The sequence below is a fragment of the Canis lupus genome, chromosome X (assembly GCF_003254725.2).
Source record: "Canis lupus dingo isolate Sandy chromosome X, ASM325472v2, whole genome shotgun sequence".
Lineage (NCBI taxonomy): Eukaryota > Metazoa > Chordata > Mammalia > Carnivora > Canidae > Canis > Canis lupus.
This window is the reverse complement of record NC_064281.1, coordinates 52,865,633-52,882,024: the sequence shown is the minus strand read 5'-3', so window position 1 is coordinate 52,882,024 and position 16,392 is coordinate 52,865,633. Positions and strand designations below refer to the sequence as shown.

Below are 16,392 nucleotides of genomic sequence, written 5' to 3'. Positions count from 1 at the left end.
CCTTTAAGGTTGTTCAGTCTAGAGCCCATGGGAACTAGAACACAGGGATCAGGAGAAATGGGCAAGGGAAGAGGAAAGGAAGTTGCTCCCTCAGAGGGAGGCTGGAAAGAGAGCAAGGAAAAAAAATACAGCCAAGTAATGGGAAGTGAGAGATGGCCTCCCACAATCAACGCCTTCTGGATTCTCTCGCACATTTGGGAAACTTTCCATTTAGGCTCTAGTGTGGCGCACCTGCCCCTAGAGGCTGGGCCTGGGGAGCGAGCTTGGGGCAGGCTGGGAAAGTCTTGCTTGGAGAGCCGCCGCCTGGCTGGGTGGTGGGGAGATCGAAGGGAGGAGTCATGGGGCGAGAAACGGAAAGACTACATCTCCCAGGCCACCACGCTTTCCAGCTGGAGTCCTAGGGCGCCGACTGCTCCCCAGTTTCCGTAGGGAAGCGCCAGGCTACCACAGCTATTGTGCGTAGCGATATCGCCGTCCTCTTCCCTCTCGGGTGTCTAGGAAGCAGGCTACGTTTCATTGCTGCCCGGGCTTAACCCCTCTGGCTCCTAACAGGACAGCAGGCCGGCTCCCTTGAACCAGGAAGAACTCTTGGGAGCAAGAACACTTTGGTAACGCAATCCCAGGGTGCGAGGAAGACAGTTGAAGAAGGAGCCCGAGTACTAGGACTCGGCACAAAGGTTCGCTGGGGCGGGGCGGCAGATCTGGCTTTAAAAAGGGGGAGGGGATAGTGCAATCAGGGTTGCCCGCGGAGTTCAGCAAAGGAAATCTTCAGCTAGCTCGGGAACGAGGAGCTAGCAGAGGAGGCTTTCCAGCCCCAGCGCCCACCCCAGCCTACACCCTGGGCCGGCCGAAGTGTCACGTTTGCAATTGCTCGGGTAGGATCCCACTGGTCTTCGGAGGCAAGCTGGACTGTCAGGGGGAGGCAATGCCTTGGGGGCATGCTGCTTGCTAGGCGGAAACCCTCCAGGGACGGACAGTATTAGGTAGCTTTCCGTGTCACCTGAAGCAATTGCCGGCCGCCCGCTTCCGGTACAGACCAACCAGCTGTACCCGGGAATCTCTACAGAACAGGTACCTGTCCTCCAAAGGGAGGGAGGCTACGAGTTTCCCAGGCGGGTCCCGCACGCAGTTCCTGCCATCTACTCCGCTCTACTGTTCGGCTGATGCTCTTGGTCTTTGTGTCTTTCTTCTCCCCTCGCCATCAGAACCATGGGGCATCCCCCGCTGGAGTTCAGCGACTGCTACCTGGACAGCCCTGATTTCCGTGAGAGGCTCAAGTGTTATGAGCAAGAGCTGGAGAGAACCAATAAATTCATTAAGGACGTGATCAAAGATGGCAACGCACTTATCAGCGCAATGAGAAGTAAGTGGAAGGCTTCGATGGATGAGCCGGTTCCCTGAGCCAGCGGCTCTGGCTCTGGCCTTTAAGCTCTTCCACACTGCAGGGGGACGGGGCGGTTCAGGGTGATTCCCAATTCAGTTCTCTGAAGCGAATGGGTTTCTGGAGCACTTCCAAAGTGGTCTCAAGTAGAAGTGGAAGGTGGTGGCTATGACTAGAACTTTAGTGGCCTTGACCTTATGAGACGGGATCTGTACCTGTGCCAAGAACCTTCTTGCTCTGCAACTCTCCTAACTTGGCAGATTGTTGTTCTGAAGGGATAATTTTCCTATACTGTTTTTTTTTTTAATTTTTCTATACTGTTGAACATGTTTAGTACTCATGTGTTGGGTGAGGAGACATTCAAGCTGACCAAGAAACTGCCCTAGCACCTGCTAAAGAAGAGAGGTTTGAGGCCGGCAGCTTGAGTAATGCCTCTGGTTGCTAATGGATGAGTGTGGGAGCAGTAAAAAAAATTCCCTATATCAACTTGTTTTCTAAGGAAAGCACCTTTGCCCCACTGATTTTTTCCTTTAAGGTACTGAGCTATGGTTTGGTTTAGAGTCATTCTAAGCTCAGAATTATGGGATGGCCTCACATGCCACTGAATTCTGCTTGGGGGTGAAACAAAGACCTGCCTAGTACCTGGCAGAAGGAGCCCAGCCCCCAGGGAGCATACTTTAGGGTTAGGGTTAAAAGCCACTGATCTGGAGAAACCTCACCTAGCTTGGCTTTCCCAGTGATCACAGCTGAAAGCTGTGGGACCCTACCCCCCTTTCCCACTGTGTGGAGTTTTTATTTCTGCTAGTTGGCAGAAAGCTTGGAGTAATAGAAAGAATAATAAACATTCTCAACAAGAGTGCAGGCAAGCCAGCCCTTTGTGCCAAAGTATATACCCAGAAGAATGGAGGATGGTGATTGGGTGGAGTGATAATTTTTTTTCTTCTTGGCTGAAAAATGATTGCAAAAAATAAAGTCACTGGTCATAGTTGCTGGTAAATATGTCCTGTGTGCTTATAGATTTGTTCTGAATGGATTTATCCCCAAAAGTCCAGTGTGGGGACCTTCTTAAGGCAGATGCAGAGCAGGGAGAAAGGTTTGGGAGTGCAGTGGTAACTGCTACCAGCTGGCATTTTTGTGCAGCTCTTTTGATTTGCTCCTGGGAATCTGTGCTTTCACTGCCAGTGTTGTCTGCCATTTCGCTCAGAATATATCAATTGTCCAAGTGCCTGGTGGTCATTTGATTGAGTTTGATTATTTAGTGTTTTGTTGTATTCTGATCCAAACAAGAGTACACTCTTGGCAGCATCTTAAAGAATGGGTATTTGAGATGCTGATTCTTAGAGACTTATAGGTGAGACTTTGGGGTGCGCTGCCACTTAATAGAATTCATTGAGAGGTTCACAATATGCAGGTTGTGTCACAAAAGTAGTTAGAATGGTTGGGGGTTAATTGAAAGGGATTGGGGAGAATGTTTGGATTTTTAAAAATTTTACTTATTATGATAAACTGTTTGGTGTAGTAGTTAGATGTAGCTCATCATAAGCCCCAGGAAGGGAATGGTTTTGTGAAGTGTATGGTAAGCTGAAATTGTTTGTTATGGGAAGTTACCGGGTACAGAGAGATTAAGATTTTTAAGAAAATATAAACAATTTAATAAAAACACTTGAGGAAGGGCAGATTTTTGTATGCGAAGGGCAAGTTGTGGTTCTTACTCTTTCCTTCTTCTCTGAGACAGAACCTGGTAAGAGTCAACAGTTATGCAGGCCTAAACCTTTGCAGATGGCTGGAAGATCCAAGAAATTTTTTGGCCCATGGGACTTCTTGATATTCAGGGTGGTTTTCTGTTTCTGAATATACATAGAAAGTCAAAAGAGGGCAGGGAGGAAATAAAACCCAGCAGCTAACCCACACTCCGTTTCTTTCCTTTAAGTTGCATGATTCTAAAACATGATTAGGTAGAGGCAAAGGCGGGATGTTCCCCACTGTCTTAACCACAGTAATGTTTATACTCCCACTCGACAACTTTTTGAGAATGAGTGAGGAAGCAAAACAAAGGTATGCTCTTGTTTAGTGTGGAGGAAACAGGAAACTGGAACTGGAGTTAGAAGCCCTGGCTTCACCATCTTGGGATAGGATGGCACAGATTGCTGACTTCATCTGTTAATTGTGGGTAATCAGAACCATCTCACAGGGTTGTTTTGAGACTCAAAGGAGTTAATGGTTTATGAAAATGTTGTAAATGGAAACAGCTAAATGTAGAAAGTTGTTGATAATACATCTTTAGGCTGATAATGTATTTGCTGGTGACTGTATTTTTCAGTAGGTTTCTGAAGGGAAATGAATAAGCAAAAGTAGTTGGAAACATTTTTTTGCTGTCATCCTATTGTAAAATGTCAGTCCCTACATTGGCATGTCTGAGCAGTTAATTTTGTGTTCATGTGTGGGGATTCATTTTGGCATTTGGAGTCTGGCATTAAAGTCAGAAAGAGGGACACCTGGGTGGCTCAGTTAAGTGTCTGCCTTCAGCTCAAGTCATGGTCCCCGGGTCCTGGGATCCAGCCATACTTGGGGCTCCCTGCTCAGTGGGGAGCCTGCTTCTCTCTCTCTCCCTCTCTCCCTTCCCTGCTTGTGCTCTCTCACACGCTCTCTCTCAAATAAATAAATAAAATCTTTAAAAAGAAGTCAGAAAGAATGATTGATACCTTTTCATTTAACTTACTAAATTGACTAACAAATCAAATGGCTCATATTTCTAGGAACCGATGAAACTTGGTGCATTGTACTGCAGAAACTAGTTGCAGTTTTTGTTAAAGCTGTTAGCCTAGGTGGAACTTGATTTCTACATTTGTCCTGGTAGTGTCTGATTTTGTACAGAGTACCAGATAAGGTTTAAGTCATAGCTTTGTGTGATAACTTATTCATTAAACATAGGTCCCTATTGAATATTTAGATTTACTTACATCTGTGCTCAGAGGTAGTTGATGTTATGAACAATACTCAACATGTCTCCCTTGGGGAAGTAGATTTCCCCCCTTTAAATGTGATCTATTTATAATTGTTGGAATAAAAGACGATGATTATAACTTAAACTAGTAGAAAATCAAAATGCCATGACTCTGAAAGGTAAACATAACATATTGCCTGCTTTTCTCTGTCCATTGTGTTTACGCTGGCAGTTTTGGTCCTTGATATTATTTGAATATTTTCTAAGCACTCAGGTTGAGTATTATTCAGAACAAGTGGTATGGCTCCTGCCTATATCACAATGTAACACGATACATCTAATAAATGTTATATATAATTCAGTGAACACATACCATTCATTCAGTAAATACTTATGCATATACTGTATTTAGGCCACTGTTGCCAGGGCTATCACAGATGTGGCAGACTTAGTCATAGATGGATCTTGCCTTCAGAAAGTTCCTAGACTGGTAGGAGAGAAAAGACATTGGTAGAGATCACTATCATGTAAGGTGGTAGAAGTGGATCAGAGCCACAAGAATGGAACAGGTGGATATTGTGGCACGTGACACTAGCAGGAGAGCTCATTTTATGGTGGGAGGACAGGGAAAAACAAAGGATGAAGTAGCACTGGAACTGGGCAGAATTAATACTTATTGCTTGTTTAACTGTTCCCATGTGCCAAGTACTAAAATATTGTAACAGCCTTAGGAGGTAAGGATTATTATTCCCATTTTGTAGATGAGAAAATTGAAGTTCAGAGGTGTTAAGTAACTTTCTCAACTAATAAGGGTGAGAGTCTAAATTAGAACCCAGACCTGAATCTAAAGGCCCTGCTTACTTTTCTGTGTTGCACTACATTCAGGACAAGGCATTTTGTGTAGTAGGAATGACATAGAGGATGAAAAGGGACAGCAGATAATTCAAGTCATCAATATATAGCGTGCAGGAAGGGAGTTTTGGGAGATGAGATTGGAATGGAAGGTTGAGGCCTTGACTGTGCAGGGACCTATTAAGTACTTCAGATTTTTCTTTATAGATTGGGAGTATTAAAAATATTTTTGTTAGGAGAGAGGAGAGGAATGGTTTGAGCTGTGCTTCAGGAAAATTCATCTGAGAATTATATGTAATCCCACTCAAATATCTGTGACTTTCAGAAGTTATTTGGCAGCCTTAAATTCCCTTTTTTAAAAGATTTATTTATTTATTTGAGGAGAGGAGGGGCAGAGGAGAGTCTTAAGCTGTCTCCACATTGAACACAGAGCCCTTACACAGGGCTTAATATTATGACCCTGAGATCACCACTTGAGCTGAAACCAAGAGTCCAATGCTTACCAGACTGCACCACCCAGGTACCCCTAAATTCTCTTTGATATATGGAACTCCTGGGTGGCTCAGTGGTTGAGAGCATCTGCCTCTGGCTCAGGGCGTGATCCCATGGTCCTGGGATCAAGTCCCGCAACGGGCTCTCCTTGAGGAGCCTGATTCTCCCTCTGCTTATGTCTCTGCCTCTCTCTCTGTGTCTCTCATGAATAAATAAATAAAATCTTTCAAAAAATTCTCATTGATATAGCTCAGAGGTCAGCAAACCTCTTCTGTAAAGGGCCATATTTTAGGCTCCACAGGACGTACAGTCTCTGTGGTAATTACTTAGCTGCCATTGTTGCGCAAAGACCGCCATAGATAATATGTACATGAAATGAAAGTGGTTGTGTTCTAATACAACTTTATTTATTGACATTGAAATATAAATTTCATTTAATTTTCATATGTCACGAAATATTCTTCTTTTGAATTGTTTAACTGTTTAAAAATATAAAAACCATTCTCAGCTTGACTAGGGGAGTGAGGCATACAAAAATAGGCAACAGGTTGGGTTTATCTCACTGGTAGTAGTTGGCAGACCTCTGATATAACTAGTTAACCTAAAAAAAAAAAAACTAAAATGCCTAAAGGGCTTCTTATTGGTAAGGCAATGAAAATACCTAATAGTAGAATATAATGGTGTATTTCACGTTCCCGTCAACTAGGTTTAACTTGGTGTGCTATTATGCCTGATCTGGATTCAGAGATTCAAATGCTGACAGAGGCAAAGGAAAAACAGAAAAGTATAAAGCTGTTGTATATGGGTTAATAGGGCTGAAGAGATTGGGGTAAAAAACAGCAGCCTCACCCCATTCAAATGGTCTTTTTTTTTAATGTGCTAACTAAATAAAATACATTCACAGTCTATATTTAATCAGTTTGCAACTCCTGAATTAGATGATCTAACTCTATTAGTCTATGAGTCTTGGACTCTAGTGGGCTAAGAAAATGAAAGGCAATAGTCTCCAGATAGAGATTTCTCTGGGAAAGCATTACTGGGCACTGTTAGCACATGAGCAGAGGCAGAATGATAGTTTAATGGGAGAAAAAAACCCTAGACATGACAATTAGACACCTGGGTATGGTTCTGTTACTAATGGAATTGGTGACTGTGATAAATCATTTTTCTGGGGCCCCAGGGCTGTAGCTTTATAAAGGTAGGGGTGGGTAGGAGATCTGTAAGCTCACTTTCAGCTCTAACATTCCATGGTGGGTTTTTTTTTTTGTATTACATATTGTAGTTTAATCATTTGTGAAAGAAATGATTGACTCAATTATAGGAACTTATTTTATGCCTACATAAATTTTCACATTATTTTAGTGTACATGTCAGCATTAAATAGACACATTTAAACAAAAATTTTAGTCTTTTGAAAACTAAGGATAACATGCTTTATGTATGTTTGTATATATAAAGCAGATACAAGAAAAAAGCCTACACATATACATGTACAATCACACATACATAGGCTCTCTGGGACTAATCAAAATTTATGTCTGGCTAGCTTAATCAGTACAGCATGTGGCTCTTGATCTCAGGGTCCTGGGTTCGAGCCCCATGTTGGGTGTAGAGATTACTTACATAAACTTAAAAATATTTAAAAACATAAAAATATAAAACATGCATTCTGTACTAAAAATGTACATGAAATCGATAAAGTAGAAATCATATAAGTTGTATAGCATTTATAACCTAGTCTTAAATTCATCAAAAATGTCACTTTCTTATATCCTATACTTTTTAAAAAAGATTTTAAAAATTTATTCATGAGGGACACAGAGGCAGAGGGAGGAGAAGCAGACTCCATGCCAGGAGCTCGATGTGGGACTTGATTCCGGGACTCCAGGATCACAGCCAAAGGTAGACACTCAACCACTGAGCCATCCCAGGCATCCCTTATCTCCTATACTTTTAAAGATGAGAGTTTTAGATGTTTATCATAAGGTGACCTTTTGGGATATCTGTTCAGTTCTTGCTTTGGCAACTTACTGTCTGGTAAGTGCTTACCTGGAAGGATTGTTTGATTCCATCTGTGAGGCAAATTTCTTTTTGAAGATCCTCAGTGGGGAGCCATCTCTAGCTTGACACAGAGAGAACCTGGTTGCTAGTTCCAACTCTGTCACTAGCTTGCTGTATGACATTGAATAAGTCTTTAGTTTTGTGAGCCCAAGTTTCCCCATTTGTAAAATTAGAGTTTTGGTCAGTAAGCCATAGCATTCCTCCTGGTTTTACCATTCTTTGTTTTCTAGGCTGCAACTGCCTTGCTCAAATAGTAAAGCAGCCTAAATTGATTCTGTTATAAACTTTAGAGCCAATTCACCTTTACTCTGGAAAAGTAGGCAAAGGGAAAATCAAACTGATATGTCCAGCATGAGTAGATGACTTGAATCGTGCTAACTTATCTGATTATCTTCTTAATGAATGCTTCCTGATGCCTTTTCATTCTGTCCTGAATAGCTCTGTAGTGAGAGAGACCGAAGCTTTTAATCCCTTTGGGGTGGGTGTAGGTGGGTGTAGTTACATCTTGGTGTGCAGGGAGTAGTTGGTGATAGGTATCTTGTCATTATTTTGGTGATATTTAATTAGTGCCTTGGAATGCATGGATTATTTTAGATATTCTCCAAAGTCGGATCAATGTAATGAGTATGTCATACGGTACTGTTGTTAGTAGGTATTAACCAATATAGGGAATTTGGTGGAGGCATTATTGCCATGTTCATTGAAGGCCCTCAGAAGACCAGATTCCGGCGTCTAAATTAGTTGGACTAATAGTACTGTATAGACTTGGGTGGAAAAGTAAGCCAAGCCAGCCTTTCAGTGTGACCATTTAAAAGACATTTTTTTGTTGGGGGAAAGGGGAATGGTACTGGGATGGGATAGGGAATATTATGGCTTGACCTGCTTGTTAAGAAAAAGGTTTCAATCAGAGTTAATAGTGATGAAAGAAAGTCACTTTTCAGCTTAATTTTTATAATCTCACTTGTTAAAGCATAGCCACAGATTTGTTTATTCTGGCATCTGTTTCTCTAATCAGTTACTATAGAAATTTTCTAAAGCCTATGAAGGTCTAGTAAGAAATATGGTTTTCCAGGGGGGTACCCTGAAAATCTTGAGCTGATGTTTTTGCTAGTGGGGTAGAGGGCCTTCATGATGCTTTATTGGGCTTGCATTGAGTGCTAAAGCCTTGCACAATGTAAAGGCAATTCAATTTAATTCAACATGTATTTGCTAAGCACATATATGTGTCAGGTATTATCCTGGAAATTGGGGGAATAATGGTGAATAAGGCTGCTAAGGGCTCTCCCTCTTGGAGCATACATAAAACATCTGATTGCTCATTTAAATAATTTAATTATAATTGTGAAGAAATTCAGGGTATGATGTATATTCTATCACATGTTATAAGGAAGGGCTTTGTGGGGGAGGAAAGGGAGCTATACCATGGGGATGTAACTGGTCATAGGAAAAAGAATCAATGAAAAAGGAAGAGTTCTGAGGTCAAAACTACCTGTCTTACTACCCTTAGTAGCTAATGGTCCTGGTTAATGGTAGTTAATAGACTCTTCAAGTGAGTAGAGATTTTCTCAGAAACAGAGTATTGTATATCTCACGGGGTCTTCAGGGAAAATCTAAAGTACCTACTGTCTCCTTCTTTTATGAGTATATTACAAATATTTTTGATAGCACATGAACATGGTACAAAATTCAAAAGGTACAAAAGGCTAATAAATCTTATGTCTCCTTTTTTTTTTTTATGTCTCCTTTTATGTACCACTTCCCCAGTTTTCCACTGTAGAGGCAACTATGGGTAGCTGTTTATCTTTTAAAAAGACTTTACCCCATTGCTTCTTTTACCTTCTGCTTCCTCAGGAGTGTGATTCATTGTAGGCAAATTTCCAGCCACACTGGGGCAAGATATTTCTTTAAGATTATGTTTGGCGGGGGGGATGGTAGATTAAATACCTCAGAAAATCAGCTCTGTAAAAGCCAAAAGGACACTGGCAAAAATTGTCAAAATTAACTTTTTTAGAACTCTGGAAATAACTGAAAGGCTTGCAATAATCTAAAGAGTGTTTATTGGTGAAAGATGTTGAAACTTTGTAGCAGCAGGGTTTGTGGCATTTTAATTTACCCTGCCTCCTTTGCCCTTCTACATAGCTTAGGGGTAGTTTTGAGAACCAGCAGCCTCATAACCGCATTAGCTGTGAGAAACAGCACTTTTAGCAAAGGCTATCCTTCCCTTTTAGGGAAGAATGACTTTGTAGCTACTCAAGAACTCACAAACTCAGAGTCTTGACACTATTTAACCTGTCTCAAGGCTACCTAGAAAAGCCCCATTTATAGGGCTTCTCCTTACTTGCTTGACTTAGAGCTAGCTAAGTGAGAAAAGTTCTGTCTCTAGGTGTGTTTGACATTACAGCTGCCTGAGGTGCAATACCAGTAGGGTAAGCAAAAGCTTGGCCAAAACATGAAAGGAAGAAATGGAGAATGAGATACCTATTGGGGGCTTTGGAAAGTTCTTAAATATTCTTGGAGATCTGGAAGGCCACACACATGCCCAGAGCCAGAGCCCTCATAGGGCTCTATTTTCTCCCCTATGGCAGTACTTGAGGCAGAGTTGTAAACTACCTGGTTGAGTGTTGAGGGACTGTTCTGACATACACACAGACCCCCTTGGTAAAAAGATGAAAGTCTTAATGGTTTAAGACATTTAAGAACTCTTCAAAGTCACTAGATGGTCACTAAGAGATATTAGTGGTAAGGAATGCAAGGAATACAAACATTACAGAAATATTTCAAGAAAGACACTAAACAAAGCAACATCAACAACAACCATAACAAAACAACAATAGCAATAAAATCTGTGGGTCAGAATCTGATTTTCAGAGGTACCACATTATATTGCTTAAAATGCCCAATTTTCAACAAAAAATGATCAGGCATGCAAGAAAAATTATGGCCTATATGCAGGAAAAAAAGCAGTCAGTAGAGACTGTCTGATGTGGCCTAAATGTTAGAATTTAGACAAAAATTTAAATCAGCTAATATAAACATAGTCAAAGAACTAAAGGAAGCCATGTCTAAGACTTAAAGGAATGCGTGAGAACAATGTGTCAACAGAGACTACAAAGAGATAAAAATTATCAAAAAACAAGAGAAATTCTGGAAATGAAAATAAAAAAGCTGAAATGAAAAATTCACTAGAGAGATTCAATAGCAGATTTGATCTAGCAAAGAAAGAATAATAGAACTTGAAGATAAGTCAGTTGAGGGACACCTGGGTGGCTCAGTGGTTGAGTGCCTATCTTCGGCTTCAGGGTGTGATCCTGGAGTCCTTGGGATTGAGTCCCGCATTGGGCTCCATGCAGGGAACCTGCTTCTCCCTCTGCCTATGTCTCTGCCTCTTTCTCTGTGTCTCTTATGAATAAATAAATAAAATCTTTAAAAAAAAAGAAGATAAGTCAATTGAGATGATCTAGTTTGAGGAAAAGAAAGAAAAAAAATGAAGAAAAATGAACAGAGCCCCAGAAACAGTAGAATACCATCAGGTATACAACATATGCATAACGGAAGTCCTAGAGAAGACAGATTGAAAGGAAGAGAATATTTGAAAAAATAATGGCCCAAAACTTCACAAATTTGATTAACAATAAATCTCCGGGTTCAGGAAGCTCAAAAAACTCCACATAGGAGAAATTCAAGGATTTCAAGCCATACCTAGATACATTATAGCCAAACAGATGAAAACCAAAGACTGAGAATCTTGAAAGAAGCAAGAGAAAAATAATTCACTAGGTAAATGGGATCCTCAACAAGATTAAAAGCTAATTTACCAAGAACTGTGGAGACCAGGAAGTGATGAGCTGACATATTCAAAGTGCTGAAAGAAAAATAATGTCCACTAATAATTCTGTATTCATGAAAACTATCCTTCTTCAAAAACAAGGCAGAAATTAAGACTTTCTCATATAAACAAAAACAAAAACTGATAATTTGTCCCTAGCAGACCTGCCCTATAAGAAACACTGATGGGAATCCTTCAGAATGAAATGAAAGAATGATGAATGGTAACTCAAATCTGTACAAAATATGAAAAGTACCAGTAAGTGTAACTACATATGTAGATATCAAAGACAACATAACTGTCTTTTAGTAACTCTTTTTTCCCTACTTAATTTAAATGACAACTGCATGATTCAATAGTAATAAAACTGTGCTGATGAGCTTATGATACATAAACAGGCAATACATATGACAATATACCACAAAGCAGAGGGGAGGAAGCAATTACACTGGCACCATGTTTCTGCATGCTTTCCAATTTAAGTTAAAATTAATCTGAACTAGTTTGTCTTAAATTAAGGTGGTAATTGTAATCCTGAGGTGAGCCACTAATAAAATAACTAAAATTATATATAAGTGAAAGAAACAAGGGAATTAAAATACTACAATAGACAACATCTATTTAACACAAAAGAAGACAGTGGTGGAGGAATAGAGGAAACAAGATAAGACATATAGAAAATACATGGTATACATAAATCTGTAAATATATTAAGTGTGAGTGGAATACACATTGCAATAGAAAGGAAGGAATTAGCAAAATGGATAAATTGATTAAAACTTATACTATCTTTAAGAGACACATTTTGGATTCAAAGAAACAAATAGTTGAGAATAAAAGGATAGAAAAATATGTCAAGCAAACAGCAACCAAAGAGAGTTGTGGTGGCTTTAACAATATCAGACAATGTAGATTTACTATTATTTTTAAAATTTTCTTTTATCTTTTTGTATATTTTTTATTGGAGTTCGATTTGCCAACATATAGCATAACACCCAGTGCTCATCCCGTCAAGTGCCCCCCTCAGTGCCTGTCACCCAGTCACCCCCAACCCCCCGCCCACCTCCCTTTCTACCACCCCTTGTTCGTTTTCCAGAGTTAGGAGTCTCTCATGTTCTGTCTCCCTCACTGATATTTCCCACTCATTTTTTTCTCCTTTCCCCTTTATTCCCTTTCACTATTTTTTATATTCCCCAAATGAATGAGACCATATAATGTTTGTCCTTCTCCGATTGACTTACTTCACTCAGCATAATACCCTCCAGTTCCATCCACGTCGAAGCAAATGGTGGGTATTTGTCGTTTCTAATGGCTGAGTAATATTCCATTGTATACATAAACCACATCTTCTTTATCCATTCATCTTTCGATGGACACCAAGATGCCTTCCACAGTTTGGCTATTGTGGACATTGCTGCTATAAACATCGGGGTGCAGGTGTCCCGGCGTTTCACTGCATCTGTAAATTTGGGGTAAATCCCCAGCAGTGCAATTGCTAGGTCGTAGGGCAGATCTATTTTTAACTCTTTGAGGAACCTCCACACAGTTTTCCAGAGTGGCTGCACCAGTTCACATTCCCACCAACAGTGCAAGAGGGTTCCCCTTTCTCCACATCCTCTCCAACATTGTTGTTTCCTGTCTTGTGAATTTTCCCCATTCTCACTGGTGTGAGGTGGTATCTCATTGTGGTTTTGATTTGTATTTCCCTGATGGCCAGTGATGTGGAGCATTTTCTCATGTGCTTGTTGGCCATGTCTATGTCTTCCTCTGTGAAATTTCTGTTCATGTCTTCTGCCCATTTCATGATTGGATTGTTTGTTTTTTTGCTGTTGGGTTTAATAAGTTCTCTATAGATCTTGGATGCTAGCCCTTTATCTGATAGGTCATTTGCAAATATCTTCTCCTATTCTGTAGGTTGTCTTTTAGTTTTGTTGACTGTTTCTTTTGCTGTACAGAAGCTTCTTATCTTGATGAAATCCCAATAATTCATTTTTGCTTTTGTTTCTCTTGCCTTCATAGATGTATCTTGCAAGAAGTTGCTGTGTCCAAGTTCAAAAAGGGTGTTGCCTGTGTTCTCCTCTAGGATTTTGATGGATTCTTGTCTTACATTTAGATCTTTCATCCATTTTGAATTTATCCTTGTGTATGGTGCAAGAGAGTGGTCTAGTTACATTCTTCTGCACATGGCTGTCTAATTGTCCCAGCACCATTGATTGAAGAGACTGTCTTTTTTCCAGTGAATAGTCTTTCCTGCTTTGTCGAATATTAGTTGACCATAGAGTTGAGGGCCATTTCTGGATTCTCTGTTCTGTTCCATTATCTATGTGTCTGTTTTTGTGCTGGTACCACACTGTCTTGATGATCACAGCTTTTTAGTACAACCTGAAATCTGGCACTGTGATGCCCCTAGCTCTGGTTTTCTTTTTCAATATTCCCCTGGCTATTTGGGGTCCTTTCTGATTCCACACAAATCTTAAGATGATTTGTTCCAACTCTCTGAAGAAAGTCCATGGTAGTTTGATAGGGATTGCATTAAATGTATAAATTGCCCTGGGTAGCAATGACATTTTCACACTATTAATTCTTCCAATCCATGAGCATGGAATATTTTTCCATTTCTTTGTGTCTGCCTCAATTTCTTTCAGAAGTGTTCTGTAGTTTTTAGGGTATAGATCCTTTACCTCTTTGGTGAGGTTTATTACTAGGTATCTTAAGCTTTTGGATGCAATTGTAAATGTTTTTTTTAAAGATTTTATTTCTTCATGAAAGACACACAGAGAGAGGCAGAGACACAGGGAGAGGGAGAAGCAGCTCCATGCAAGGAGCCCAATGCGGTACCCAAACCTGGGACTCAAGGATCACGCCCTGGGCCGAAGGCAGGCACCAAACCGCTGAGCCATCCAGCGATCCTCTGTAAATGGGATTGACTCCTTAATTTTTCTTTCTTCAGTTTCATTGTTAGTGTATAGAAATGCCACTGATTTCTGGGCATTGATTTTGTATCCTGCCACACAGCCAAATTGCTGTATGAGTTCTAGCAATCTTGGGTGGAGTCTTTTGGGTTTTCTCTGTATAGTATCATGTCATCTGCGAAGAGGGAGAATTTGACTTCTTCTTTGCCAGTTTTGAATGCCTTTCATTTCTTTTTGTTGTCTGATTGCTGAGGCTAGGACTTCCAGTACTATGTTGAATAGCAGTGGTGAGAGTGGACATCCCTGTTGTGTTCCTGATCTTAGGGGAAAGGCTCCCAGTGTTTCCCCATTGAGAATGATATTGGCTGTGGGCTTTTTGTAGATGGCTTTTAAGATGCTGAGGAATGTTCCCTCTATCCCTGCAGTCTGAAAAGTTTTGATCAGGAATGGATGCTGTATTTTGTCAAATGCTTTCTCTAAATCTATTTTTTTGAAAAAGACACATTTATTCAGCATCATGATCAGACTATTGCATTTAGCAATCAACAGCATGGGTGCAAAAAAAATCTACATTAAAACCCTTTTTTGGAATGCTTTACATCTTCCACAGTACAGAAACTAAAATAACCTGTTATACAATTAGTCACAAATATAGTCCTGGAGTTTTTTGCCCATACACATGAGTATTGTCTAAAACATGTCTTTGTAGCAGCTAGGCCCTGCCACCACTGTGCTTGGCTGAGTTCACAAATCTGTTGTAACCTGCAGCTTCCCTGTCACTTCTCTGACTCTCCTGTCCTGCTAAGCTTTGTTTCCTGGCAGTAATTAAAACCTTCTGCCACTGCCATAGCTGCTGCTGCTGCTTGAACCGCCATAGCCACCTTGGTTTCGTGGTTTGGCAAAGTATTGGCCTCTACCACCATAGGGGCTAGAGCTTCTGCCTCCAAAATTTCCTCCTTTCTTGGTTCCAAAATTTGAGGATTGATTGTTGTAATTGCCAAAATCGTTATGGCTTCTGCCACCTCCAAAGTTGCTTCCATCATTACCAAATCTGTTATAGCCATCCCCACTGACACCGTATCCACCACCACCTCGACTGCCACCGAAGCCACCTCGACCACTGAAGTTCCCTCCACAACCAAAGTTGTCATTCCCACCAAAACCACCTCCACGATCACCACCAAAGTTTCCAGAACCACTTCGGCCTCTTTGGCTGGACGAAGCACTAGCCATCTCTTGCTTCGATAGGGCTTTCCTTACTTCACAGTTGTGGTCATTCACAGTATGGTATTTTTGAATGACAATCATGTCTACAGAGTCATGGTCGTCAAAGGTCACAAAAGCAAAACCTCTCTGTTTGCTACTGCCTTGGTCAGTCATGATCTCAATCACTTCAATTTTCCCATACTGTTCAAGATAATCTCTTAGATGATGTTCTTCAGTGTCTTCTTTAATGCCACCAACAAAAATATTTTTCACAGTTAAGTGGGCACCAGGTCTTTGAGAATCGTCTCGGGAGACAGCCCTCTTTGATTCCACGACTCTTCCATCCAACTTTTGCAGCCGAGCGTTCATGGCTGCGACCACCTCCTCTACGGTGGCGTACAAGTCGAACCCGAAGCCTCTGGTGCGCTTGGTATTGGGGTCTCTCATTACCACACAGTCCGTAAGCATCCCCCATTGCTCAAAATGGCCACTCAGACTCTCATCGGTTGCTCAAACCTCCGATGAAGAGCTTCCCCAGCTGTTCAGGCTCTTTGGGAGACTCTGACTTAGACATGACGGTGGTGGGAGTGGAGACTTTAACGATGCTTACTCGGCGGCGTCCAGGGACCTCTCTGAATCTATTGAGAGGATCATATGGTTCTTGTTTTTTCTCTTGTTTATATGATCAGTCACATTGATTGCTTTATGAGTGTTGAAC

The 16,392-nt window shown here is 40.9% G+C and overlaps 1 protein-coding gene and 1 pseudogene across 4 annotated transcripts in view; one reads left to right on the top strand and one right to left on the bottom strand.

The window, feature by feature from the left end:
* Positions 1-298: 298 nt before the first annotated feature.
* Positions 299-16,392, top strand: part of OPHN1 (oligophrenin 1) — a 519,936-nt gene continuing 503,842 nt past the window's right edge. For 3 of the 4 annotated variants that reach the window (XM_025466070.3, XM_035711487.2, XM_035711488.2), the window contains exons 1-2: positions 299-677; positions 1,206-1,363. In XM_025466070.3, the coding sequence (XP_025321855.1) occupies positions 1,210-1,363 (154 nt within the window). In that variant the 5' untranslated portion in view covers positions 299-677; positions 1,206-1,209. Of the gene's footprint in view, positions 1,072-1,205; positions 1,364-16,392 lie in introns of all 4 variants that reach the window. The other variant, XM_035711489.2, reaches the window with a different exon arrangement.
* On the bottom strand, positions 15,175-16,296 carry LOC112671792 (heterogeneous nuclear ribonucleoprotein A1-like; annotated as a pseudogene).